Genomic DNA, 26,164 nt, shown 5'->3' on the forward strand with positions numbered 1-26,164 from the left:
AGTGGAAGTAATTGGGAACAACGCAAACTTTGTGTGGCCTTCAGATTAGTTCAAGAACAGTGCGTAGAGAGCTTCATGGAATGGGTTTCCATGGCCGAGCCACTGCATCCAAGCCTTAATTCACCAAGTGCAATGCAAAGCGTCAGATGCAGTGGTGTAAATCATGCTGCCACTGGACTCTAGAGCAGTGGAGACATGTTCTCTGGAGTGACGAATCACGCTTCTCTGCCTGACAATCTGATGGATGAATCTGGGTTTGCCAGGAGAAGGGTACTTGCCTGACTGCATTGTGCCAAGTGTAAAGTTTGGTGGAGGAGGATTATGGTGTGGGGTTGTTTTTCAGGGGTTGGACCCTTAGTTCCAGTGAAAGGAACTCTTAATGCTTCAACTTTGTGGGAACAGTTTGTGGATGGTCCCCTTCCTGTTTCAACATGACTGCGCACCAATGCAGAAAGCAAGGTCCATAAAGACATGGATGAGCGAGTTTGATGTGGAGGAGCTTGACTGTCCTGCACAGAGTCCTGACCTCAACCCGATAGAACAGCTTTGGGATGAATTAGAGTGGAGCCAGGCCTTCTCGCCAACATCAGTGCCTGACCTCACAAATGCGCTTTTGGAAGAATGGTCAAAAATTCCCATAAACACACTCCCAAACCTTGTGGAAAGCCTTCCCAGAAGAGTTAAAGCTGCTATAGCTGCAAAGGGTGGGCCAACTCCATATTAAACCCTACTGATTAATAATGGGATGTCATTAAAGTTCATGTGCACGTAAAGGCAGGCATCCCAATACTTTTGGCAATATAGTGTGTGTGTGTGTGTGTGTGTGTATATGTATGTATATATATATATATATATATAAGAACAAATAAATTCTGTTCTTTTCATCTTTCCTTTTCTGAAGGATCATATGACACTGAAGACTGAGAATTCTGATTTTTCCATCACAGGAATAAATTACATTTATTATAGTATATTAAAATAGAAGCCAGTTATTTTCAGTTGTAATAATATTTCACAATATTACTTAGAAAAAAACATTAGCATATCTCACCGACCTCAAATTAATCTCTAAATCAATCTTTAAATTTAATGAAAATCATCTAAATTAAGTTAAATTAATAACCTTATTATTATTTTTTTCAAAAGTCTGAGACCACTAGTAAAAAGTTATTTATCATTTTTCTAACTATTTTTTCATTACATTTTACATTTTATTTTGGTTTCATAGTATTTTATATTTAGTTTTTAAATTTAATGTAATTTAGAGAATTTATAGTTTAGAGTTTATACAGTATATCTATATTGACATTGGATATTTATAGTGGTTATTTATTATTTGTGCATGCTCATGTTCCCTATTTTTACATGTAGATTACCTTAGTCATAACCTGATGCTGTCTTGAAGCTAATCTTACTTAATAATTTAATAACACTGTTAAATAAATAGATGTAGCTGTAAACTGTTCTGGGTGAAAAGTTTTTACTTAACTATAATGTACTTTAACTCCTGTATCAGGAGTTGCCAGAGAAGTGGAACAGCATGAAGAAGTTGGCCTGGACAGTGAAACATGAGGTTGCCCCTCTTCAGACTGCAGAGGTGGCCATTATCCGCAGGAAGTGTCTGGCCTTTGAGGTGAGATTCTCATTTGCTGGTGTTGATTACAAGTGTAAACTTTTAAAGTACTTTAAGCAAACTAATATGTTTTAAGGTTTGGGATTCTGAAACTTTTTTTTGCAACTTCAGGATAAATAGGCTTATGTTTTCGCTGATTCATGTCTCTCTTCATAGAAAAAGCTGAATCAATTTCGAGGGAGGTTCAAAACAGAAGCTCCTCTCCAGTACAACACAGAGAAACCATATGCTTACCTGGACAAAGTAGTGTTTATTACTTCTAATTAAAACAAACCATCATACCACAGTATTATTTTCAATCATTTACATACATTGACATTTTGTGTTCTACTGTGTGTTTGTTAGTTTCACAGAGAGATGCTGGTTTTAGAAGAGGAGAATGCAGATCTCCAGGAGTCCTGTAGGCTGTTTGAAGTGAGCAGCCCTGATTCTAAGCAGCTCAGGATCTGTCGGAGAGACATTGCTGTTTTGAAACAGCTCTGGGATCTGCGGATATGCGCTCAGGTGGATCATCCTTTTCAAAATTTGAGCTTTCAGTTTTGCTTGAACTGTCCACTTAATGTAATGTTGTGTCCTCACAGTGCAGTATAGCTGTCTGGACAGGGACAAAATGGAGAAAGATCAATGTAGAACACATAGAGACAGAGCTGAGGAGGTTTACAAAAGTAAGAATGCCAGTATCAGTGTACTAGAAACCACCAATCCAAACACATTTTGGAAGGTTTTTGTGCTTTTATTTATAATATCTAATACTGATTTTCTGTCATGTCTGGTCAGGAAATGCGGGTTCTTGATAAAGAGGCCCGTGTTTGGGATGTGTATGTGCAGCTGGACCGTGTGCTCAAGGATCTGTTGGCTGCTCTCAGGGCTGTGACAGAACTGCTGAACCCGGCCATGAGAGACAGACACTGGGCTCTGCTGGTCAGGACTACCGGGGTAAGAAAGAGAGTGGTAGATGTGCAGTATAAATGTTATTCATCTTAGAGACTCGAAAACATAAACAGCCCTTAAAAATTAATACAATTTCAATTTAAATGAATAAAAGAGCTTTTAATCCCTCTGTTCCAAACTTATGATTTTCTTTCCTCCATTGACTGACACAGATCTTTTCCATACAATGAAAGAGACCTTAAAAAAACACCATAAAAGTACCATAATTACTCGTGCTCTACTATATTGCAAGTCGTACGAAAGCCATACAATAGTGTTTTTAGGTTGATGGTCGATACTCACTTCTATTGTACAGAAAAAGGCAGCTTCAAGAGTCTGCAAAACATCTCGGTTATGTATATAACCTCAGTTCCCTGATAGGGAACTCGCGCTGCGTAAAAACGCTATGGGAACGCCTCTGCGTGATGTCGTCTGAAGCACGTATACAATCTGTCCAATCAGGAGACGGAACGTCATAGGCGGGTGACGTCACTGACCACGAACCATAAAGCCAGCCCGAAAACACTGTCATTCAGCTTCTCAAAGTCTGAAGCAAGTCGCTCTCGGACACGCAGGGAGTATGGTAAAGTTACGCAGCGTCTCGTTCCCTATCAGGGAACTAAGGTTATATACATAACCGAGACGTTCCCTTTCAAGGGAACTCGCGCTGCGTAAAAACGCTATGGGAACGATCGTGTGAAGCCGAGGCGCACAACTCACAGTAACACCTGTGCCCCTGGAGCGGAGCCGAGATCCAACTCGTAAAATTTTACAAATGTGTGCGGTGAGGACCAGCCTGCCGCATCACAAATGTCAGAAAGGGAGACCCCCAAAATAAATGCCTTGGAGGCAGCCATACTCCTAGTCGAGTGCGCTCGGACAGCCAATGGTGAAGGCTGTCCGACCGCCTCATAAGCAAGTGAAATGGCCTCGACCACCCACTCATTCTCTGCTTAGTAGAGGTTGCTGGTAGACCTTTTCTTGGTGCACCAAAACATATCCAATGCCCGTACTGGACATAGCAGATTTAGCTTTTCCTGGTCCGACGACGTAAACGGAGGAGGAGAGAAGGCCTTCATATTACCAGGTGCAAATTCAAGACACGATGGAGCAACCGACAGGGCTTGAATGTCTCCAATTCTTTTAAGAGACGAGATAGTGATGAGAAACACTGTTTTTAGTGTTAGAAACTTTTCTGCAACCTCTTCGATGGGTTCGAAGGGAGCCATAGATAGATCCTGTAACACAGTGGCCAAATCCCATGTCGGTACCCTCGTGTGAACTGCAGGTCTTATCCTCATAGTGCCACGAAGGAAACGTGTTATATGCGGGTGTCTCCCCAAAGAGACTCCACTGAAAGGAGTGTGGTAAGCAGCTAAGGCCGCCACGTAAACCTTTAGTGTGGAGGGGGATAGCCCTGTGGAAAATCTCTCCTGCAGGAAATCCAGGACCGCGCTAACCGGGCAGTTAACTGGATCCCACTGATGATTCTCGCACCAAGAAGGGAAAATCTCCACTTCAGAGCATATAGTTTCCTTGTGGAGGGAGCTCTAGATTGGAGTATGGTCTCAACAACCTCAGTAGAGAGACCGGAATCTATGAGACGTGCCCCCTCAGAGGCCACGCCCACAACTTCCATAACTCCGGGCGGGGGTGCAGTATCAGACCGCCCGCCTGTGAGAGAAGGTCCTCCCTGAGCGGTATCTCCATCGGAGATCCGTCCAGGAGAGATACCAGGTCCGAGAACCATACTCGGGCCGGCCAGTACGGGGCTACCAATAATAGCCGAACCCCGTCTCGGCGAACTCTCTCCAGAACTCCCGGGAACAGAGCAATCGGGGGAAATGCGTACAGCGGTAGCCTCGGCCACGGCTGTACCATAGCATCCAGCCCAAGAGGTGCTGGGTTTGACATGGAGAACCACAGTAGACAGTGAGTCGTCCCTCGAGACGCAAACAGATCCACTTGGGCTTCGCCGTAGTTCTCCCAAATGAGCTTCACCACCTCGGGATGAAGTCTCCATTCCCCGGGCCTCGGCCCCTGCTTCGACAGGATGTCTGCTCCCACATTCAGGTACCCTGGGATGTAAACTGCTCTGAGGGATAGCAGTTTCCCTAGGGACCACAGGAGAATCTGATTCGCCAGCTTGTAAAGCGGGCGTGATCTCAGACCCCCTGGTGATTTATGTATGAGACTACTGATGTGTTGTCTGTTCTGACTAACACATGTTTGTCTCTGAGGTCTGGGAGGAAGTATCTCAATGCTAGAAATACCGCCATCATTTCTAGACAATTTATGTGGCAAGTGAGATGATGGTCCTACCACAGACCCCGTGTCGAACGACCACTCATGATCGCCCCCCAGCCCGTGAGGGATGCATCTGTCGTTAGCGTGACGCGACGACTGAGAGCCCCCAGCACAGGTCCCTAGGATAGAAAACAAGGTTGCTTCCATATGTCTAGGGCACGTAAGCATCGCCGCGTGACTCTGATCATACGAAACGGATTCCCCCTCGGTGAGAACCCCTTGGTTTTGAGCCACCACTGCAGCGGTCTCATGTACAGCAGGCCGCAAGGTATAACGTTGGACGCTACTGCCATCAGACCCAACAGTTTCTGGAACTGTTGTACAGTGAGTGACTGGCCTTGCCTTATGTCCGAGACGGTATTGAGGATTGATGTTATTCGAGCCGGAGATAAACGGGCTCTCATAATCACCGAGTCCCATACCACGCCAAGATAAGTGGTTCTCTGTGCAGGAGAAAGCACACTTTTCTTTTCCGTTTAGTCTCAACCCCAACTTTTCCATATGAGCGAGAACAACGCCTCGATGTTGAACCGCTATCTGCTCTGATTGAGCGAGAATCAACCAATCGTCTATGTAGTTCAGAATGCGGATGCCCTGCATGCGCAAGGGCGCCAGCGCCGCATCTACACATTTGGTAAATGTTCGGGGTGACAATGCTAGGCCGAAGGGAAGAACCCGATATTGGTATGCTTCGCCCCCGAAAGCAAACCTCAGTGGTATGCGTCGCCCCCGAAAGCAAACCTCAGGAATTCTCTGTGATGTGGGAGTACACATGACACATGGAAATACGCGTCTTTCCTATCTATTGTCACAAACCAGTCCTTGGATCTGATTTGTGACACGACATGCTTTATTGTGAGCATTTTGAACTTGAGCTTTGCTACTGTTCGATTTAGTTGTCGTAGATCTAAAATCGGACCTCCTCATGAATATATGGGTCAGTATATTTTTTATTTTCACACAAAAAAAAAAAAAAAAAAGCTCTTTGGCTGAACATGATTCAATCATGTACAGTGGTTACACATGATTGAAACAAGTAAAACCAAATAAAATCAACCATGTACAACTAACTAGAATGAATGGTGTTCATTTAACTTGAATTAATGGTTTTAGTTTAACTTAAATAAATGGTTTTCATTTAAATTGACATTCAAATAATCATACAATTAATGCTTCCTGTTTAATCCTGTGACGTATCAAACTAAATTTAATTTTCTTTTCCACACGTGATGTTTGGTGTTGGCAGTTCAGAAGTGATACTGGTTTCATCCAGAGCTCTACCATAATGGCTGCTTTATTATTAAAGCAATTTGAGTTCTTGTTAGCAAGTCCTCAACTCAAGCACAAGCTCCACGCTTTACCACAATGGTAACCCCTAAAACTACTAACATAACAGAAACTTTTAAATACCAATATAATAAAACATTGAACATTAACAAGTCTCTCCATTTTCTCACTTTGCTTAAAAATGCATACAAAAACACTTTATTTCAACATTTTCTCAACAATTCAGCCCCTTTGCAAAGCATGATGGGAAGTGAAAGTCCTGCTTGATTGGGTTACTTGATTTAAACATGTTATTTCAAAATGAAAACCTCATGTTAAAGCTGCAATATGTAAAATTTTTGCAGTAAAATATCTAAAAACCACTAGGCCAGTGTTATATATTTTGTTCACTTGAACACTTACAATATCCCAAATGTTTCCAACTATTTGTAAATCATGAGAAAATCGCAATTTTTTCCAAGGCTCCGGGACGTGTGAGGGAGTTGCTTGTAAATAGCATCATATCTGTGTTACCCTCGGTTTCCGGTTTTATTTTGTAGAAACCATGGAAACACTAAAGACACTTTAATATATTACATGTTTTAATAGACATGGGAACAACTGTTTTGTTATATTTATAGATGGAAAACTGTTTGTTGTTATATAGCTCAACACGTTTAGTTTTATTGTTTAAATCTAATTTTCTTGATTTTTCGTAATCCCCCGTCTTTCTTTGGCACAATGAAGTAACGGCTGTAAAAACCCGACTCCTTGCTGGGAGGAGGAACCCTTTCTATTGCTCCTTTTTGCAAGAGTGTCTGAACTTCCTGTGCCAACACCAGAGCCTGCTCGGGATCTACCACTGTGGTCAGAATCTCGTTGGATCGGGGTGGGCGTGTTCGAAACTGAATTGCATACCCCTTTTCTATAGTTCGCAGGACCCACTGAGATACTTTTGACAGATTTTTCCACTCTGACAAAAAATCTACTAAGGGAACCAGCCCCTCGAGGCTGGCCTCTGGTGGAACATGAGCACCCAGCACAGTGCCCTGTAACGGCTGACCGGCAGGGAACAACTGATCTGGGTGACTCATATTTAGAGATCGCGCACCAACTTCGGGTGACACGCGGGGAAGCACTGCGCCCCGGCATAGCGGCGGGGTTGGCAGAGCGCTCCCCTGAGGGCACTGAGGACACACAGGCACCGTGTAATGAGGTGAATGCTGTGTGACTTCGGTAGGGACCGCCCTCAGAATCCTGACGGTTCTTATGGTGTCAGGATTTCTTTGAAGCCCTCTTAGCGGCAATGACGGCCCTCAGATCCGACTTGCCCTTCGAGGACTTCGGCTGAGCGCGCTGATCTGGTTCCCAACTCCTTGGAGGGGGACCCCGGGTAGCAACACTCTGCTTTTGGTGTTGTCTGTGTTTCGAGGAGCTTGTACTCGGTCCCTGCTGCCCTCGCCCGGCAGCAGGGGGAATTTGGGCCCGTCGAGGAAGAAAGCCCCAACCTCATCACTTTCCCCCAAATCCTTCAGCAGATCAGCCTGATATGCTTGCAAGATGGACATAGTATGCAAGCATGCTGCAGCCTGACCTGCTGCCGAGTACGCTTTGCCCACTAGCGCTGAAGTAGTCTTGAGCGGCTTAGTGGGCAACGTCGGGGTTTTAAGGGACGATGCCGCCTGCGGGGAGAGATGGCTCGCAAGCGTCTCTTCCGCTCTTTGCATCGCCCCATACCCGTGTTTCCTCATTCCTGCCACATTGCTATATATGGAGGTCTGAGGTGTGTAAACATGGGTAGATACCGGCTTCTTCCAGGATCTCGACACCTCAGTGTGGAGATCTGGAAAGAAGGATAATGCCCGACGTGGAGGCTGAGCAGACCGAGATGGCAGAAAGAGTTCATCCAGTTTACTTTTCACGGTCTGCTGTTGCTTTTCAGCTGGCCAGTCGATGTTTAACTTAGCGACAGCACGAGAAAGCACCTCCATAAGCTCCTCGCTGGCAGGAGACTGAAGTGGCGGATCTTCAGACTCCCCTGTGGCCACGCTAACAACATCTAGCTCCTCAGAACTAGACGCCATTAATGTGACCGTATCCACCGGAGCGGAAGAAACCTCAACGCGTGCTTCCTGCCTCTGGATAGATACACTTCCAGATGCAACAGGTGAGGGCAGAGATAAGGCTGGGCCCGTCTCTAACCCCTCTGTTACATCCATCTGCGAACCCCAAGACATAAGGCGCCGCCCTGCCTCAGCAGAATCGGGACCCGAGCCTTGAGGAACGCGAGCCGAGCCACCCTCCTCGAAGAGGGCTCGGCGGGAGCGCAGCGTACGCAGAGGCATCTGCTCACAATGCACACAAGCAGCCCCCTCGAGAGCTGCCTGGGCATGCTGCACTCCCAAACAAACAACACACATTACATGTGTGTCCCCGTCCGGGATAAAACGCGGACAAGGGTGCACACCCTTCCTGTAGAGTTGTTTACTCGCCATATCAAAAAGCAGTTTTGCAATAGACAGACAACAATAAATAGGACAGACAGTATCACACGAAGCGCTTGCTGAAGACACAGAAGCTGAATGACAGTGTTTTCGGGCTGGCTTTATGGTTCCTGGTCAGTGACGTCACCCGCCTATGACATTCCGTCTCCTGATTGGACAGATTGTATACATGCTTCAGACGACATCACGCAGAGGCGTTCCCATAGCGTTTTTACACAGCGCGAGTTCCCTTGAAAGGGAACTTTTAATTTTGTGTTCCCTGTTAGAAAGAAAATTATACAAGTTTGAAATACTGTAAAATAAATAAATAAATATAAGTATTTTACTCATTTTCAGTATTATTGAAATATATTTAAAATATAATGCATGCATTTTTATTCTTATTTTTCATTCTTAATTTCATTACATGATTTAATAGGGAAAGAAAACTTATTTTTCGCATGCCATTGGCAAAATTTATTTTTGTATTTATTATAAGCTTACGTGTCTCTGTGAACAACACCTACTATATAATCTCATTTTGCTTCATTACATAAGCAATTATATACATACATATATTACCCATGTTCAATACTAGTAACATTTACACCATTCTTTTAGGTTGCTTTCACCCTAACTGAAGACACAACTCTTGAGGATTTACTGGCTTTGCAGCTGCACAGATATGAAGATGTGGTGCACTGTACAGTTGGGAGAGCAATCAAAGAGATGTCCACTGAGAAGGTTCCATCTCATACAGTATCTGTTCACTGTGATACATGTTCAGAAAATTAATGCAATATTTCTTTTAATTATTTTGAAGGTTTTGACTGAAATTAGCCAGATGTGGGCACGGATGGAGTTTTCTTATGAAGAGCATTACCGCACTGCTACACCAATGCTGAAATGCAGTGATGAACTTATAGAGAGTCTGGAGGAGAGTCAGGTATAAACATCTCTAAAATGGCACATGCAATCACAGTTATGAGCAGTTTGTTAAAAAAACAACAACAAAAACAAAAAAAAAAACTCAACATAACATGTATGTGTGTTTTCTTAGCTTATCAGAGATGTTAACAAAGCTGTTGCTTGGCAAAACAAGCTTGGTGTGGCCAGGGTCTTTATCTCCTCCTCTAAGACCATCCCTCTGTGCCGAGAGAACGATCTTTCATTGTCAGCCGCCTGTATTCACACATCTGATTTATAGAGACCACACATTGCTGGCTTTGTTATCACGCTGTATGTGCAGGGGCCAAAATCTAGCCAAACACATCACTGTTGACAATAAGTCTGCCGTCTGTGCAAAACCGGCCCCCTTACACCCACATGTCTGAAAACATTAAAGCCAACAGAAGGGCGCTAACACAACATGGAGTCGTGGACACAAAAACAACATAGGCACATCGCATTGTTTTGAGTTATCAGAATCGAAATTCTTTTTGTAAACCTGATCACCTCCAAATGTGATCTTAACTTTAGACTTTAAATGTTATTCATCTTTTTTATTTTTTATTTTAATATTTGTTTTTTGAACTTGCCATTATTAACACAGAAACAATACATTTGTGTGCTTCCAATTTCTCCCTCATGCTCCTCTGTGTAAAAATGGGAGACTGAATCACTGAAGCCATGTTCTGATATCTAGTGAGAAACCTTCCCAGATGAGTATAAGCTGTTAAGGAGGAACAATTTAGATGAATTTGAAATACACGATCATACGTTAACAATAAGAAACTGTAGAAGAAAATATGCCTGCTGTTGGCTGCTGACTCTGTATATGCATCTCTGTTTCTCCTAGGTGCAGCTGCAGGTGTTGCTGCACAGTAAGCAGGCGACGTTCTTCCATGGACAGGTTTTGGCACTGCAGGCCCAGCTGACTCGGGCTGACTCAGTGCTGTTGCTGTGGCTGGAGGTGCAGAGGACCTGGGCTCACCTGGAGAGCATCTTCATGGGCTCTGAAGACATTCAACACCAACTGCCGGAGGAGGCACATCAGTTCGGCTCTATTGATTCTGACTTTAAGGTACGCTCGGTTTTAATCTCATGTACACTGATTACTGGTATGTTGCATGCAAGTTTAAGATGTTTGACATGCTTTCTGTAAAGGTTTGTCTAACATAGAGGAGATTCAGAATCATGAATATATGGGTCAGTATATTTTTTATTTTCACTCAAAAAAAAAAAAAAAAAGCTCTTTGGCTGAACATGATTCAATCATGTACAGTGGTTACACATGATTGAAACAAGTAAAACCAAATAAAATCAACCATGTACAACTAACTAGAATGAATGGTGTTCATTTAACTTGAATTAATGGTTTTAGTTTAACTTAAATAAATGGTTTTCATTTAAATTGACATTCAAATAATCATACAATTAATGCTTCCTGTTTAATCCTGTGACGTATCAAACTAAATTTAATTTTCTTTTCCACACGTGATGTTTGGTGTTGGCAGTTCAGAAGTGATACTGGTTTCATCCAGAGCTCTACCATAATGGCTGCTTTATTATTAAAGCAATTTGAGTTCTTGTTAGCAAGTCCTCAACTCAAGCACAAGCTCCACGCTTTACCACAATGGTAACCCCTAAAACTACTAACATAACAGAAACTTTTAAATACCAATATAATAAAACATTGAACATTAACAAGTCTCTCCATTTTCTCACTTTGCTTAAAAATGCATACAAAAACACTTTATTTCAACATTTTCTCTCCCAATTCAGCCCCTTTGCAAAGCATGATGGGAAGTGAAAGTCCTGCTTGATTGGGTTACTTGATTTAAACATGTTATTTCAAAATGAAAACTTCATGTTAAAGCTGCAATATGTAAAATTTTTGCAGTAAAATATCTAAAAACCACTAGGCCAGTGTTATATATTTTGTTCACTTGAACACTTACAATATCCCAAATGTTTCCAACTATTTGTAAATCATGAGAAAATCGCAATTTTTTCCAAGGCTCCGGGACGTGTGAGGGAGTTGCTTGTAAATAGCATCATATCTGTGTTACCCTCGGTTTCCGGTTTTATTTTGTAGAAACCATGGAAACACTAAAGACACTTTAATATATTACATGTTTTAATAGACATGGGAACAACTGTTTTGTTATATTTATAGATGGAAAACTGTTTGTTTTTATATAGCTCAACACGTTTAGTTTTATTGTTTAAATCTAATTTTCTTGATTTCTTTACCATGCCTTAGAGAAAACACTATTTTGTGAAGTAGCTAACGTAGCATAATCAGATGCAGCTTTATTTTTAGTAACAGTAATACAGCATTTTCTCCATTATACAATACGTTTTAAAATTAATTGCATGCCATTTATCAACACAAGCCATCCAGCATTTAATATGATAATACTGAGGAGCTTATATATAGATGCTGTGATAGGCATCTTATTCCTATAGGTAGATGTAAGTCAACTGGGAGTCAGCTGACGTGAGCTTGACTGTTGTGACCTGCCAGACCTGACGCTAACGCTGGATAAACAGAGCTGCGTTACCTCACTGCGTTACCTCACAATCATGACCGGAAAAGCGGAAGCGGTGCCGTTGACTGTGGCATAATAAAAGTTCCGCCGCTCATGAGGCATGTGTTGCGTTCCTCTTTCATTAGCAATCGCTCCAGCGGCCTCGTTCAGCTCCCACAACACTCAGTCCTGCTCTGCTTCATACTACTAATAATCGCGTCCATGAACATGATTTCTGCCCAAGTCCCATCCCAATTCTTTTCCACCGGCTGTGAGGTGAAGACCACATGTCCCAAGATTCCGTGCTCAAACTTGGCGTCATCAAGCTACGCCTTTGTTTTGAATTGGCGATCTAGTGGATGAAAAACTACATAGTGCACCTTTAAGTCAAAGAGTAACCGTTTCAAATCAATTTAACATGAAGCAATCACATTTGAACCAGAAACCTGATAAAATGGTGTTAAATCAAAATAAAGATGTTGAGATGTCAAAAGTATATACTGAAATACATTAAATTAATTACATAAAACTAGGAGATGTTTTTCTGTACAAATAACTAAATTATTGTTTTAAATTAGTATGTCAGAGCATGGTGCATTGCCAAGCTCAGGTGTTTAATTCCTAGGGAACACAAGTACTGATAACATGTTGACCGTAAAGGATTAGTTCACAAATTTCCTGACAATTTACTCACCCCCATGTCAAAGATGTTTGTCTTTCTTTCTTAAGCTGAAAAGAAATTAAGGTTTTTGAGGAAACATTCCAGGATTTTTCTCCATATAGTGGACTTCAGTGGGGTACAATGAGTTGAAGGTCCAAATTGCCGTTTCAGTGCAGCTTCAAAGGGCTCTACACGATCCTAGCCAAGGAATAAAGGCCTTGCGAAACGATCGGCCATTTTCTAAAAAAAAAAAAAAAAAATGTATATACTTTTTAACCACAAATGCTCTTCTTGCACTGCACTGCGCATTACATAATCACATTGGAAAGGTCACGCGTGACATAGGCGGAAGTACTGCTGTAGAGCGAAAACCTCATTTTCTCCTCCAACTTCAAAATCGTCTGACATCGTTGTTTTACCTTTTTTTGTAAAGGCCGTTTTACTTAGTCTTTGCACATTTGCTTTGTAGACACTGAATCAGTACTTCCGCCATGGTGCATCGCAGAGCTAGTGCAAGATGTGCATTTTACATTTTTATTTTTATGGAAAATGGCAGATCATTTCGCTAGATAAGACCCTTATTCCTTGGCTGGGATCGTGTAGAGCCCTTTGAAGCTCCATTGAAAGCTCCAATAAAGCAAAAAAAATAAAATAAAAATGAAAACTTTAATTACAGGTTTATATTAAGTAAAGTTATATTAATTATTATTATTTATATTGTAATAATAATTATATATTAAAAATACAAATTACAAATCTTGTCAAAGTTAAATGGACACATTATATTAAATGTCTTTAATATGTACTAAAACTTAAATTAATCATTTGATACAATTCACATAATTGTGTACATTGTATGTTTTACACTAAATCACATTAAATTAATGAAAATAAAGATGTTGTTATAGTGATGAAACATTTTTACAGAGTCGATACATGCATCTACCAAGTATGTAAATATTTCTATATATTTACTTTTGTGTGTTTTTGTGTGAAGGACCTTATGCTCAAAAGTGGCAAAACGAAAAACGTAATTACTGCCACCAACAAGCCCAATCTTCTACCGATGCTTGAAGATCTGCAAAGGAGGTTTGTGAAATTTGAAGTTTATTCTTTTTAAGTGAACTCTATTTTTAAGAAGTTTGCATGGTCACAAAAGAGATGCATAAATAATTCTGTTGATTTCCTGTTGTTCATCCTAGACTTGCTGTATGTGAGAAAGCTCTAGCCAAATACCTGGAGACCAAGAGAATGGCTTTCCCGCGATTCTATTTCGTCTCTTCAGCAGACTTACTGGACATCCTTTCCCAGGGCAGACAGCCCAGACAGGTACTGCTGTGATAGTTTGGAATTAAGTTGAACTTGATTCAACTTTATATAACAGTCTGTCTATTAGTCTGAATTAGTTTGAAAGTTTAATTAGTTTCAGATTTCTCTAATTATACAGTACAGCTCATTTCAGTATTACAGTAATCCATAAACAGGTCAACTATAAAGTATGCAGTCTCTCCTGGTATTTGTAATAATGTGACTGAGATTCACAGAAATATATTTTACATTGTACCATATTTCTCCATCTCTCTTCTCATTTGCGTACAGTAACCTTTATCTCTGTGATTAAAGTTCTTCATCATCACTGTGATAATTCCAAGGGCAGTGCTTCTCTGTGAAATATCATTATGATAAAAAAAGAGAAAGATCTACAGTTGGATTGATTCTAACCCTGGCCACCTCCTTCTTTGAGCCGATCCTCCCACATATGTGCAGGTTTTCTCCTGAACCGTTCAACCAGAACAGGGTCAAAGTGCTTCATCTCGTTCTCATTGTACCTCGGTTATAATAAGAATTGCAAATATATCCACAATCATAATCATTATCTATGGATATGCCCATACTTAACCATACATAACTGCTCAGATTGATTCATATGTACACAGAGGTACTGTCTACAATATATTGTTCTGTGAAAGTAATGCTTTACGGTTCATTGCTTTTTAGGTTACCCGTCACCTGGGTAAGCTGTTTGACAGTATGACTGATCTGGAGTTTTCTGACAAGGAGGGGGGAAAGGCCACATCAGCGGTGGGAATGTTCAGCAGAGACAGAGAATATGTTTCATTCTATTCGCCGTGTGACTGCGTTGGACCGGTAAAACCCACATAAGCATCTAATTAAATCAAACTCAGATTTTAAAAAGTTTTAACTTTTTTTTTTTTTTTTTTTAAAGATAAAAGCAAACTTTTTTTAAATATTACATTTTTTTTTATAAATAATAGTTATGTGTAATATATATATATATATATATATATATATATATATATATTAGTGTATATTAATATACATATTATAATAAAATATTAAAAAATTATAATTTATATATAAAATACAATTACAAATATTTAATTAAATCCAACTCTGATATTAAAGTTTTTAACTTTGTAAAAGTTAAAAGCAAACTTAAAAAATATCATGAAATATTAATATAAGTATTAGATTACCTAGATATCTATAAAATATTAAAATAAATATTAAATAAAACAAATCAAATCATTAAAACTACATATACACCAAATTACACTACAGGTAGAAATAACTTTTAACAATTTTAACAATTAGGATCTCCCAGCATTTACGAAACATGGTCAGTGTCTGGTGAGACCATTTTTTGAGGTATTCTTATTGGTCTGTTTGTTTTTTAATGTTTTGTATAAATAACTGGCCCTGATATCATAGAAATCCGTCAATGATACTGTCAGATTATTCTTTATGGAGTGAGCTGTTTTCTGTCAGGTTGAGCTCTGGCTGAACTGTCTGGAGGACGTGATGAGGGAGGGATTGAGGAGGCACATAGCAGAGGCCGTGGTCGTGTACGAGGAACGCCCGCGAGAACACTGGGTCTTGGAGCTGCCGGCTCAGGTGGTCCTCACTGCCTCTCAGATCTGGTGGTCCGCTGACATGAATCTAGCATTCGAGCGGCTGGCTGAGGGTTTTGAGACAGCGCTCAGAGACTACAACAAGAAACAGGTCAGTCAATCTTATGTACTGTACGATAAAGCACACTTTTTTTACACATTAATAATTTTGAACAAACTGAATGACAAAGAGTAGATTCTTGTTCAGAATGGAGATGTTTTTTTCAGTCATGTTCACACTGAAAACATTGACTCTTATGAGGCAATATTTAGGGAATCTAAGACAGTACAGCAAACAGAGTAGTCCATTTCACAAACAATTGACTCTTATGAACCAGTTATTTTTAGTGACTCAAAATCATACAGTGCAACCAGTGTAATCCGGGTCACAAACAAATGACTCTTATGAGTCAGTTATTTTTAGTGACTCAGAAACATACCTCACATACAGTGAAGTATGTTTCATGAACAAATGACTCTTAAGGACTGGTTCTTTTTAGAGAATCAAAAACAAACAACTTTATGTTTTTGATTCTTTTTTGATTTATAGTGTTACAGATCCTAAAAGTAAATACCTTTCTAGGTAGTGCTAGACTTCCTATTTTCAAGCACAGATAGAGCACATCTCTAGTATGAACTAGGCAATGATGAAGCCGTTGAAAACACACTCCACTCCTTCATTGTAAGTATGATGAAGCGAATAGTGCTGATCCGTGTAGACTGCCACGAGCACGTCCATATCGTCCCTGCAGCGTCAGTATCTGTCATGAAACGCAGGGAAGGTTAGTGCGTCCTTGGCCGGCGTTTGAATAATCTGCCTCTTTCCCTTCAAGCCCCTGATTGGAGTTGCTGTCAGACAGCATGGGGTGATAAATGCAGTACAACCTAAGCTGCTTTTACACCAAATACAGGCAGGAAGATTACATCTCATTTGCCTGTCTGTGACAGGGATCCACGGTATCGCCTATTAACCGCCTCCCCCCAACTCACACACACACATATTGACCCAGCACTCTCATTCATTGTCACACACACACACACACACACCAGCTGGCCGCTCTTATTCATAGTCAAACAGTCTTACACACTTGCAGTTCCCCCAGCATTGATAAATGAGCTCAGTGCTTATTTGGCCTCCCAACTGGAATATATGACCTTGCTCCATAAACGTGGGGGGATTTCTCTGATGAACACATGACCCTGAGCCCCTGTCAGCGCAGTTATTACCATCCACTTCTCTCTGGCATGTAAATTGATATAATTACTGTAAGCAGGGGCCACAAAGCTCACTGTATGCTCTCACAAGCCATCATTGTGCCCTCTGAAACTCTGAAATATCTGCCCTACTTCTCCAGATTGCCCAGCTAAACTCCTTGATAAACATGTTATTGGGGGAACTGAACCCGAGTGACAGGCAGAAGATCATGACCCTGTGCACCATAGATGTTCACGCCAGAGATGTGGTCTCCAAACTCATCGCTCAGAAGGTTGGGTCATGTTTACTGCACCTCGTAAATAATGATCATGTTGACTAAAGGATGCTCTGTTTCCTTGTTTTAATCATTTAGTTGTGTTTGGCACTCTTAGATCTTCAGTCATTATTTTAATGGGCTTTAAATTGACAAGCAGTAATTGATTAATTAATTGAGTTGGGAGCATTTAGACTGGCTTTTTCAGAGTAGCTTTATTAAATGTTGGAGGCTGTCTTTACCCAGGTGAGCAGTGCTCAGGCGTTCGCCTGGGTTTCTCAGCTCCGCCACAGCTGGGATGATGAGCAAAACCACTGCTTTATCAACATCTGCGATGCCCAGTTTCGTTATTCCTATGAATACCTGGGAAACACGCCTCGTCTGGTCATTACACCTCTCACAGACAGGTACCTTATCAGCTAATGATCTCTGAGCAAGTCATGAACTTCTTTTATTTATTTATTTATTGTATTTTTTATCTAATGTGGACTATTTTGACATCATGTTTAATTTTGCTGTTTTTAATTGCAGGTGCTATATAACACTAACTCAGTCACTGCACTTGACTATGAGCAGTGCTCCAGCGGGACCGGCTGGCACAGGAAAGACTGAAACCACTAAAGACCTAGGCAGAGCTCTGGGGGTCATGGTGTACGTCTTCAACTGCTCTGAGCAGATGGACTATAAGGTAGATATACCAGCAGAGAGGGGACTCCGCCACCACAGCACAATTACGAGTGTATTTTCAGTTCAGATGAGCTACTAATGCATATAATTACTTTGCCGAACAGGATTCTGCCTCTTAATTGAAAGAAATCAATGACTAATCTGTTTAAAACTTTTTCACAGTTGGCTGATGTTTTGGAAGTTCTTCGCCTTAACCACTGTTGGTTTAGTTCTTTTAAGGCTTTAACAAAGGACACAGTGAAGTGTTTCTCTGACTTGTTTTGCCATTCAGTCCATAGGGAACATCTTTAAAGGCCTGGCACAAGCAGGAGCTTGGGGCTGCTTTGATGAATTTAACCGAATTGCTGTAGAAGTGCTATCAGTGGTGGCAGTACAGGTGAAGACCATACAGGATGCCATCCGCAACAAGAGGAAAAGGTAAGTTTTTTTTAGTTTTTTTTTTTTTTTTAGATCTTCTGAATGGTTAACATGATTTGTTGGCATGTTTTACACATTGTCCTCTGCAGGTTTCTCTTCCTAGATGAAGAGATTAGCTTGAAACCCTCTGTTGGGATCTTCATTACAATGAACCCTGGATATGCTGGACGAACTGAGCTACCAGAGAACCTCAAAGCTCTTTTCAGGTATAGCTTGATCTGAATAGAGATATTTAAATATATATATAGACAATTTACCAAACAAGCAAAGAAATTAGATTAAAAAGTGTGTTTTATGAAGTTGATTTTTTTTTTAGTCCTCAATGAAGATGAGATGTAAAATATTAATTGTGCTGATAATGATAAATGTTACAGTATGTGTATCTATGTGTGTGTGTGTGTGTGTGTGGTCTTGGTAAAAAAGCAAAGAAAGGATGGGAATACCACAAATCTTTGACCTTGTGGGGAGATTTTTTTGGTCTTATAAATCATACTTTTGAAAACGTAAAAATGCTGAAAGTTTTCTGTGAGGTTTGTGTTTAGGGGTAGGTTTAGGGTTAGGGGATAAAAAATAGTTCATACAGTATAAAAATCATTATGTCTATGGAAAGTCCCCATAAAACATGGAAACCCAACATGTGTGTGTACATATATTATACAACTACATACATACAACTTCATCATAAAACTAGCCAGCTCAAAAATAGACTAAAATGAATTAATATGACATGCCAAAAACTGTGTAAAAGTGTGGATTGAAGATGTTTGTAGCAGCTGCGCAACAAATGGCGAACTACCACACATAGTGTCAAGTTGTGTTTAATGTCACATATTGTGTGTTCTCTCTCTAAACGCTGTATCAGCAGAGTATAGAGGAGTTCATCATGATTGCCATATGATTGCTGTGTTTTGCAGGCCATGTGCCATGGTGGTTCCTGACATGGAGCTGATCTGTGAGATCATGCTAATGTCTGAGGGATTTCAGAGTGCTCAGATTCTGGGCAACAAGTTCATCACCCTCTACAGGCTCTGTAAGGAGTTGCTCTCTAAACAGGTACACTGACCCGTGAAGGTGCAGTACAGGAAAACCGCTTTTCCTGTTTGTGTCTGCTTATAAACTACTGTATTCTTTTCTGTAGGACCACTATGATTGGGGTTTGCGTTCTGTCAAACCTGTCCTGGTGGTTGCCGGAGCTCTCAAAAGAGCAGATCGGACTAGACCAGAAGATCAGGTGATGAAAATTTGTTTATGTGCTTGATGTTTAGCTCTATAGATCCAGCAGCCATGGGTTTTGACACTCTGACTTCCTGTTACATTATAAAGGTATTGATGCAAGCTTTGAGAGATTCCAACATGCCAAAGATTGTTTCGGAAGACGTTCCAGTGTTCCTCGGTCTGATTAGAGATTTATTCCCTGGTTTGGAGGTGGAAAGGCAAACTGATGCAGAGTTTGAGCAGATAGTCCGGCAGACGAGTCTAGAGTTAAAGCTTCAACCAGAGGACACATTTATTCTGAAAGTAAGACTCTCTCTGCACACTTCATTATCATTTGTGTTTAACATTAAGTCATCATACTGTTTTAGATCCCTTGTTAACCTCTTATTTTATTGTTTTTGTCTTTTTTAACGATAATATATAAAGGTTGTTCAGCTTGAGAAGCTTTTATCTGTTCATCAATCAGTGTTTGTGGTTGGTGATACTGGGGCTGGAAAAAGCCAGGTCAGTAGACGCGCCACATGAATACAAACTATTAACTATTTCCCATAGTCCACTTTACCTGGAGTTTTGAATGAATGCACTAATTACTATAAAATATCTGTGAAATTTTGCCTGACACTTTATTGTCATGCAAATAAATCTGATTAATGATTTAATTGCAAGTTTAATTCTTTAATTATTTATACATTTAATATGAAAATAGTTATATTTAATAATAATAATATTAGTGGTGTGACGAGACACGAGATTGAGTACATGAGAACAAGACGAGGCAAGATTTTTACATTATATTTTTAAGTAATCCTTGATGAAAAACATGACTAGAAAAATGGACGCCATGTGCATTTGAATTGTTTTAACTAATCATCTTATAATAAATGTTATTTCAGTTCTACTTTCTGCCTAAGATAGCTTTCATATTGGGAGATATTTGCATGCATCAGGGAGCCGCTTTCAAAATGCGGGGTATTGAAATCACGTTTTACTTTTGTTTTTTTTGTGTATGCTCTGTCAATAGGGAGCAGCGGTGCTGAGCGCGCATTTAAGATAAGACATTTGTCAAACTCTTGTTCTGTTGCGAAACAAATTCTACGCCATGGTCTTGTCAGTCATCTCGTCACTTACTCTCATCACGTGATCAATGAACTGCTGCACTATGTATGACTTTGCAGCTCGTGTTGGGCTGGATGGAACTGAAGTGACCATGATCCAACTGAATTAAATGGTTTTTATTTCTATAAAAATCAAAACGTAAGGGGAGGCGTAATGTAAAAATAGCGGTGGCATATTCTATCACCCTCACACTCTGTCATGGCAGTATCGGGACACAGCTTTTCACAGTAGGCTTGTTTGAGATGCGCCTGGCCTCGCCTTAAGTTCAGCCGAGAGTAGGCGGCTGCAGTGAGGGGAGGAGTGAAAAAAGTGCAGGCAAGATGGACAATTCTCCGTTCTCGGAGTGCATCAGACACCTGCGAGATCAAAGGCCAATATCGCGGGATTCACACTCGTGCGCTGTGTTGCTGATAAACTGGATGTAATTTACGTTCTGTTGCTTTTAAATTAAAATAAACATAATGAACAATACACCCAAAGTACTTGATATTTATTTCCATTCGAAGGATGTGTGTATCAATCATTTTTATTTTAATTAAAGACATGTTTTTATATATTTTTATAAATATGATAACAATCACATAACCTACAGAGAGATCGCACTCTCAGAGACTTTTGGAATATTCACACATAATTTATACGCATAAAATCATGGTATTAGTGTTTCAAAATCAAACATTTTAAAAGAGATCAATACATCACGGTTGTTTAAACCAATAAGCTTTAAGCTGTGTCGTCATCAAGTCGTTTCCCATCGTGCTTTTGGTCAGCGCAGTCGGTGGAGAGCAACTGCGCTCGACTGCAGAATCCGACACGTCCGCCTCGCCCTCGCGAGAGGTTTTTGACACACGTCAGCATGACATCAGAGCAAAGCGGACCACCCTCGGACACATTTCTAACCGGCATGCATCTCGCGGTGATCACCGGTGATCGATTCTGCGCAGAATTTGCTCATCTCAAACAAGCCTCTTGTGGCACGAGATCTCGTCACACCCCTAATAAATAATTATATTCAATCATTAATAGTAAAATGGCTTTGTAAAAAAAGATTTCACTTAAGCAGAGTTCAGACTGCACGATTTTCAAAGTAGTCGGGTCACTGTTCTTTTCACACTGCATGACTATCTTGGCCAGCATTCAGTCGCTGCTGTGTTCAAACTGCACAATGGATCGGCGACAGAAGGTTTCACACTGCATGACTTTACAAGAAGAATCGCCGACAACTCTGTCTGGCATGCAAACTACATTTCACAACCAAACACGCCAGATGTGACAAGGAAACAACGTGATATCACGCGTTCAAGACCGGAGTTCTCACGTGAGACTGGACCTGTGTCTCAATCAGCTCCCTAGCTCCCTAGGTCGTGAATCAGTATATAATGTGAATGTGGCTGATACCCTGATCAGTGTCCTGACTACTGAACTAGGGAGCTGATTGAGGCACACGGTGGGATTATTATTAAAAATAGTAGTCCGCAAGAAGCTTGAAATATGAATTGCCTGTGCGCTGATTTGCAGCGAAAACAACATAAATAAAAGAAGAATATGGAGGAGGAAATGGTTGGGGAGACTGTGGATTGTGTGTTCTGCAATGACAGTTGGAACTAAATACATAACTTTTCAATGTGCTGCTGTTGCGAATGGTCAAGCAAATGTTTGTGCTTTGTTTTTGTTTGATATAATTGTAATGTTTATGTGAATGAAGCCATGCTTGCTGATGTTGTGGTCTATACTCCTCCCCGAACTCCCCGCTGCTCTGTATGTTGCTCTCTCATTGGCTGCCGGTCATCGCCGATGTAGTTTTCAGTCAGAACACTTTTCACACAGCATGATTTTGAATCGCCGACAGGTCCAGATATCTAGCATGCCAAATATCTCACGGGTGTCGGCGACTCGTCGGCGATTCTCTCATATCGCGTCTTTGCTCATTCACACTGCGTGATTGTCACGAGCACCGATTTGCCTGTGATTTCGGCATTTGTCTGCGATTTCTCAAAACCTGTCGGCGAGCCAAAATCGGGGCTAAAATCGTGCAGTCTGAACTCGGCTTTAGGTAGAATTACATGAATGATATTTTTAAATATTAAAATATTTACAGTCATACCAAAATTTATTCAGACACCTTGAACATTTCATTCATTAATCCAGTTTATTCACTATAGTTTAAAAAAATAGTAATAAAATATGACAAGATCTCAGAGTTAAACTGTTTCAGAAAAATATAATCTTAATTATGTCAGAAAACACTTAAACAAAACATTGTCAGGTCAAAAGTTTTGGTCCAAAATTGTTGTCAATTTTACTGGTAGTCCACTGTATGAAGAACTTTGGGTATAATATTTCACAGTTTACTTTATTTTGCTATCCTCACTTACATAAATGAACTATAGTGTCCTGCACCCACTAGTAAAAAAGAAAAAAATAATATATATAGTGTCTGAATAATTTTTGTTTTGACTGTATATTTTGTGTTATATTTTTTTAAGCCTTTTTGGTCACACTAATGTGTGGAGCAACCTAAATAACTGCAGTATAATTTAAATATTATTCAGTAGTAATGTATTTAATATTCATTTGTTCACATTTCTTCAGTTTCACACTCAAAATTCTTTGTGCTAAATTCTTCACACAGTCTGATCTATAATGACTAAAATGTATTGCCATTACATAAATATAAAAAGTAAAGAGTTAGTCAATTTAAAGTGTGCAATAATTACAGAAAAATAAATAATCACAGAAGACATGCGAAAAATAAAGATCAGAACAAATAATCGTGAATAGATGATTATGCAGTAATTGTGACAGGCCTACTCTGTCCCTAAACAGATCCTGAGAACTCTTCAAAAAACCTACTTCAACATGGGAAGGAAGCCTTTCTGGAATGATCTGAACCCCAAAGCAATAAGCAGTGGTGAACTGTTTGGATCCTTTCATCCATCCACTCGGGAATGGAAAGATGGTACATCAGCATCCAGTGTTTTGTAGAGCTGATCCTGTCCAATTCACAGTACATAACTTACTGTTTAGACATGAGATCCATTCTCCCTGGTAAGACTTTGAGATTGTTAATCTTTTCATGTGGCAGGTTTATTGTCACATTTCATGCGGAATCAAGCCAGTAACTCTCACTCGGGGCCGAAGTGGATTGTTCTGGATGGAGACATTGACCCCATGTGGATTGAGTCTCTCAACACTGTAATGGATGACAACAAGGTACCCTGCACAGTTTGTGCTTGTTTTTTATGGGGACATTTGCATTCAGTTGATTAATTTGAAGCATTAACTTTTCATGATTGAAATATTTAAACACGCCACTGAACAAAACCACTTACAATTTGACAAAGTTGTTGCAGCAAACAATGAACTATGAATATTGGCAATGATGAAGTTATGTTGAGCATGTCTGTGCAGGTTCTTACTCTGGCTAATAATGAACGTATCCCAGTCACCCCTTCGATGAGACTACTGTTTGAGATCAGCCACCTGAAACATGCCACTCCTGCCACCGTGTCCCGAGCTGGCATCCTGTACATCAATCCTCAAGAGCTTAGCTGGAACCTGTGAGAAATTCACTCAGTTCACTTTCTGTGCAAGAGTTCAATATACATACCATCCAATTCATAGTGGTTAACATTTGAAGAATTCGAATTAGGTGAACAACCTCTTTTTCATCCAATTCTAGGTGCGTTACGAGTTGGATTGATCGGAGGGAAAGACAAACCGAGAGAGCACACCTGACCATTCTGTTTGATAAATACGTCCCTCGCTGTATAGAAAAAATGAGAAGCTCCTTTAAGACAATCATTCCTATTCCTGAGAACAGCATGGTTCAGGTATACCATTCACACAGATATACTCATTCATATACAGTAGGCCTATACTCTGGTTCAAATCTTTACTGATGTGCGACTCTCTCTCTCTTTCTCTCTCTCTCTCAGACTCTGTGTTCCCTGTTGGATTGCCTGTTAACTCCTGAGAACATTCCAGCAGACTCTCCACGAGAAATCTATGAGACATACTTTGTGTTCGCCTGTGTGTGGGCATTTGGTGGAGCCACATTTCAGGATCAGGTGTTTTGGTTTTTTTTTTTTTTTGTTTTGTGTTGTGTTTTTTTGTTTTGTTTTTTGTTTTTTGTTTTGTTTTGTTTTGTTTTGTTTTGTTTTGTTTTGTTTTGTTTTGTTTTGTTTTGTTTTTTGTGTTTTGTGTTTTGTGTTTTGTTTTGTTGGAATTGAGAAAAAAAAGATCAAGCTTGTAGAAAGTTCACTGTAAGATTATCCCAAGTAAAATAAAATATATACAGCAATGGCCAAAAGTAATGTCCAGAGAGAATATTTGTTTTTAATGTCGCTACAATTTTAATTAAATAATCAAAATAAATATTTTATATTTTTTAAACATTTTAAATATGAGGGAAAAACAAAACACTAACTTGGATAAGGTATTCAGCTGACAAAATTATTTGGCAAAAAAAGGCAAACTACAGCTACAGGTTTTATTTTTCTATGCCAAAAGAATGCAATATAATCAGTTATTAACATTTTATTGGTTCTCTCTTATTTTTGCATGTGTTCATAATTTCTTTGTATGTATGACAGCCTGGCCAAAAATTATGTCTTCACAATTTGGCAAGCACAGCTACACAATATGCTTACAAAATCATTTACAATTTTTTTATAACGTTTGAAAAAAAAAAAAAAAAAAAAAAAAAAAAAAAAAAAAAAATATATATATATATATATATATATATATATATATATATATATATGCACATACATACACACAAATGTTTACAATTTACTGTGATAATTACAGAACTTGCAATTTCTGTATGTTTTAATGTCTCTATTTTTGTTGTCTTTTTTTAATGTCCCAGCTCCATGACTATCGGGCCGAGTTCAGCCAGTGGTGGATCAAAGAGATGAAGAGTGTGAAGTTTCCTGTCCAGGGTTCTGTTTTTGACTACTACTTAGATCCTCATTCTAAACGCTTCCTGCCATGGACCGACAGGATGCCCGCATTTCAGATGGACCCTGAGACACCTGTTCAGGTGACACTAATACTTCATGTTACATACAGAATAACATGGCGTGAACATATTCTTTACAGCACAATATATTTCTTTTGTGATCCTCTGAGAAAATTCTCCTGAGAAATTTCACTCTCACAGAGAACCACTTTAATTTCAGAATAATGGCATGCTAATTTAGTGCAGTTAGTGCATTAGAGTGGGTCAGTGAACAGATACAGGGAAAACAACCTCCTTCCATCATGAGCTGAACCTGCAGTCAGAGGTGTTTTGGATCTGATTACCATTCAAAGTAATCAGAATTATGCAAGTGTGTGAGGCCATTGTCTCTGTTTTTATTCTTGGAAGATAAAGAAGACTTAATGTTGATAGTGTAGTCATAGTGATGAACTGGACCTACAGGTTTGTTGTGTCTCACTGTAGAACTATGTTCTAAAAGTTCATAAAGTTCAGTCAAAGTGCTCTTGCAAAGTGTCTCACTGATTTTCCTGAAATACAAGTATTAGTGTACTAGTGTAAGAGCTCTGATCATTTTTTGCACTTTAAAAAACCCCATAAATAAATACTTT

General features: G+C 39.9%; 1 protein-coding gene across 1 annotated transcript in view; it reads left to right on the plus strand.

Annotated features, from left to right (window-relative positions):
- The window catches only part of si:dkey-233k19.3 (dynein axonemal heavy chain 11), an 87,453-nt gene that overhangs the window by 9,355 nt on the left and 51,934 nt on the right, over positions 1 to 26,164 (plus strand). The window contains exons 19-45 of the mRNA XM_067393228.1: positions 1,517 to 1,633; positions 1,790 to 1,876; positions 1,979 to 2,137; positions 2,215 to 2,298; positions 2,411 to 2,569; positions 9,241 to 9,363; positions 9,443 to 9,565; positions 10,418 to 10,642; positions 13,751 to 13,842; positions 13,956 to 14,082; positions 14,752 to 14,901; positions 15,544 to 15,777; positions 17,021 to 17,152; positions 17,381 to 17,541; positions 17,666 to 17,822; positions 18,093 to 18,238; positions 18,328 to 18,444; positions 19,153 to 19,291; positions 19,377 to 19,469; positions 19,562 to 19,756; positions 19,880 to 19,957; positions 23,396 to 23,528; positions 23,655 to 23,782; positions 23,981 to 24,129; positions 24,252 to 24,402; positions 24,508 to 24,639; positions 25,443 to 25,616. Of these exons, the coding sequence (XP_067249329.1) occupies positions 1,517 to 1,633; positions 1,790 to 1,876; positions 1,979 to 2,137; positions 2,215 to 2,298; positions 2,411 to 2,569; positions 9,241 to 9,363; positions 9,443 to 9,565; positions 10,418 to 10,642; positions 13,751 to 13,842; positions 13,956 to 14,082; positions 14,752 to 14,901; positions 15,544 to 15,777; positions 17,021 to 17,152; positions 17,381 to 17,541; positions 17,666 to 17,822; positions 18,093 to 18,238; positions 18,328 to 18,444; positions 19,153 to 19,291; positions 19,377 to 19,469; positions 19,562 to 19,756; positions 19,880 to 19,957; positions 23,396 to 23,528; positions 23,655 to 23,782; positions 23,981 to 24,129; positions 24,252 to 24,402; positions 24,508 to 24,639; positions 25,443 to 25,616 (3,765 nt within the window). The remainder of the gene's footprint in view (positions 1 to 1,516; positions 1,634 to 1,789; positions 1,877 to 1,978; positions 2,138 to 2,214; positions 2,299 to 2,410; positions 2,570 to 9,240; positions 9,364 to 9,442; positions 9,566 to 10,417; positions 10,643 to 13,750; positions 13,843 to 13,955; positions 14,083 to 14,751; positions 14,902 to 15,543; positions 15,778 to 17,020; positions 17,153 to 17,380; positions 17,542 to 17,665; positions 17,823 to 18,092; positions 18,239 to 18,327; positions 18,445 to 19,152; positions 19,292 to 19,376; positions 19,470 to 19,561; positions 19,757 to 19,879; positions 19,958 to 23,395; positions 23,529 to 23,654; positions 23,783 to 23,980; positions 24,130 to 24,251; positions 24,403 to 24,507; positions 24,640 to 25,442; positions 25,617 to 26,164) is intronic.

The sequence above is a fragment of the Chanodichthys erythropterus genome, chromosome 2 (assembly GCF_024489055.1).
Source record: "Chanodichthys erythropterus isolate Z2021 chromosome 2, ASM2448905v1, whole genome shotgun sequence".
Classification (NCBI taxonomy): Eukaryota; Metazoa; Chordata; class Actinopteri; order Cypriniformes; family Xenocyprididae; genus Chanodichthys; species Chanodichthys erythropterus.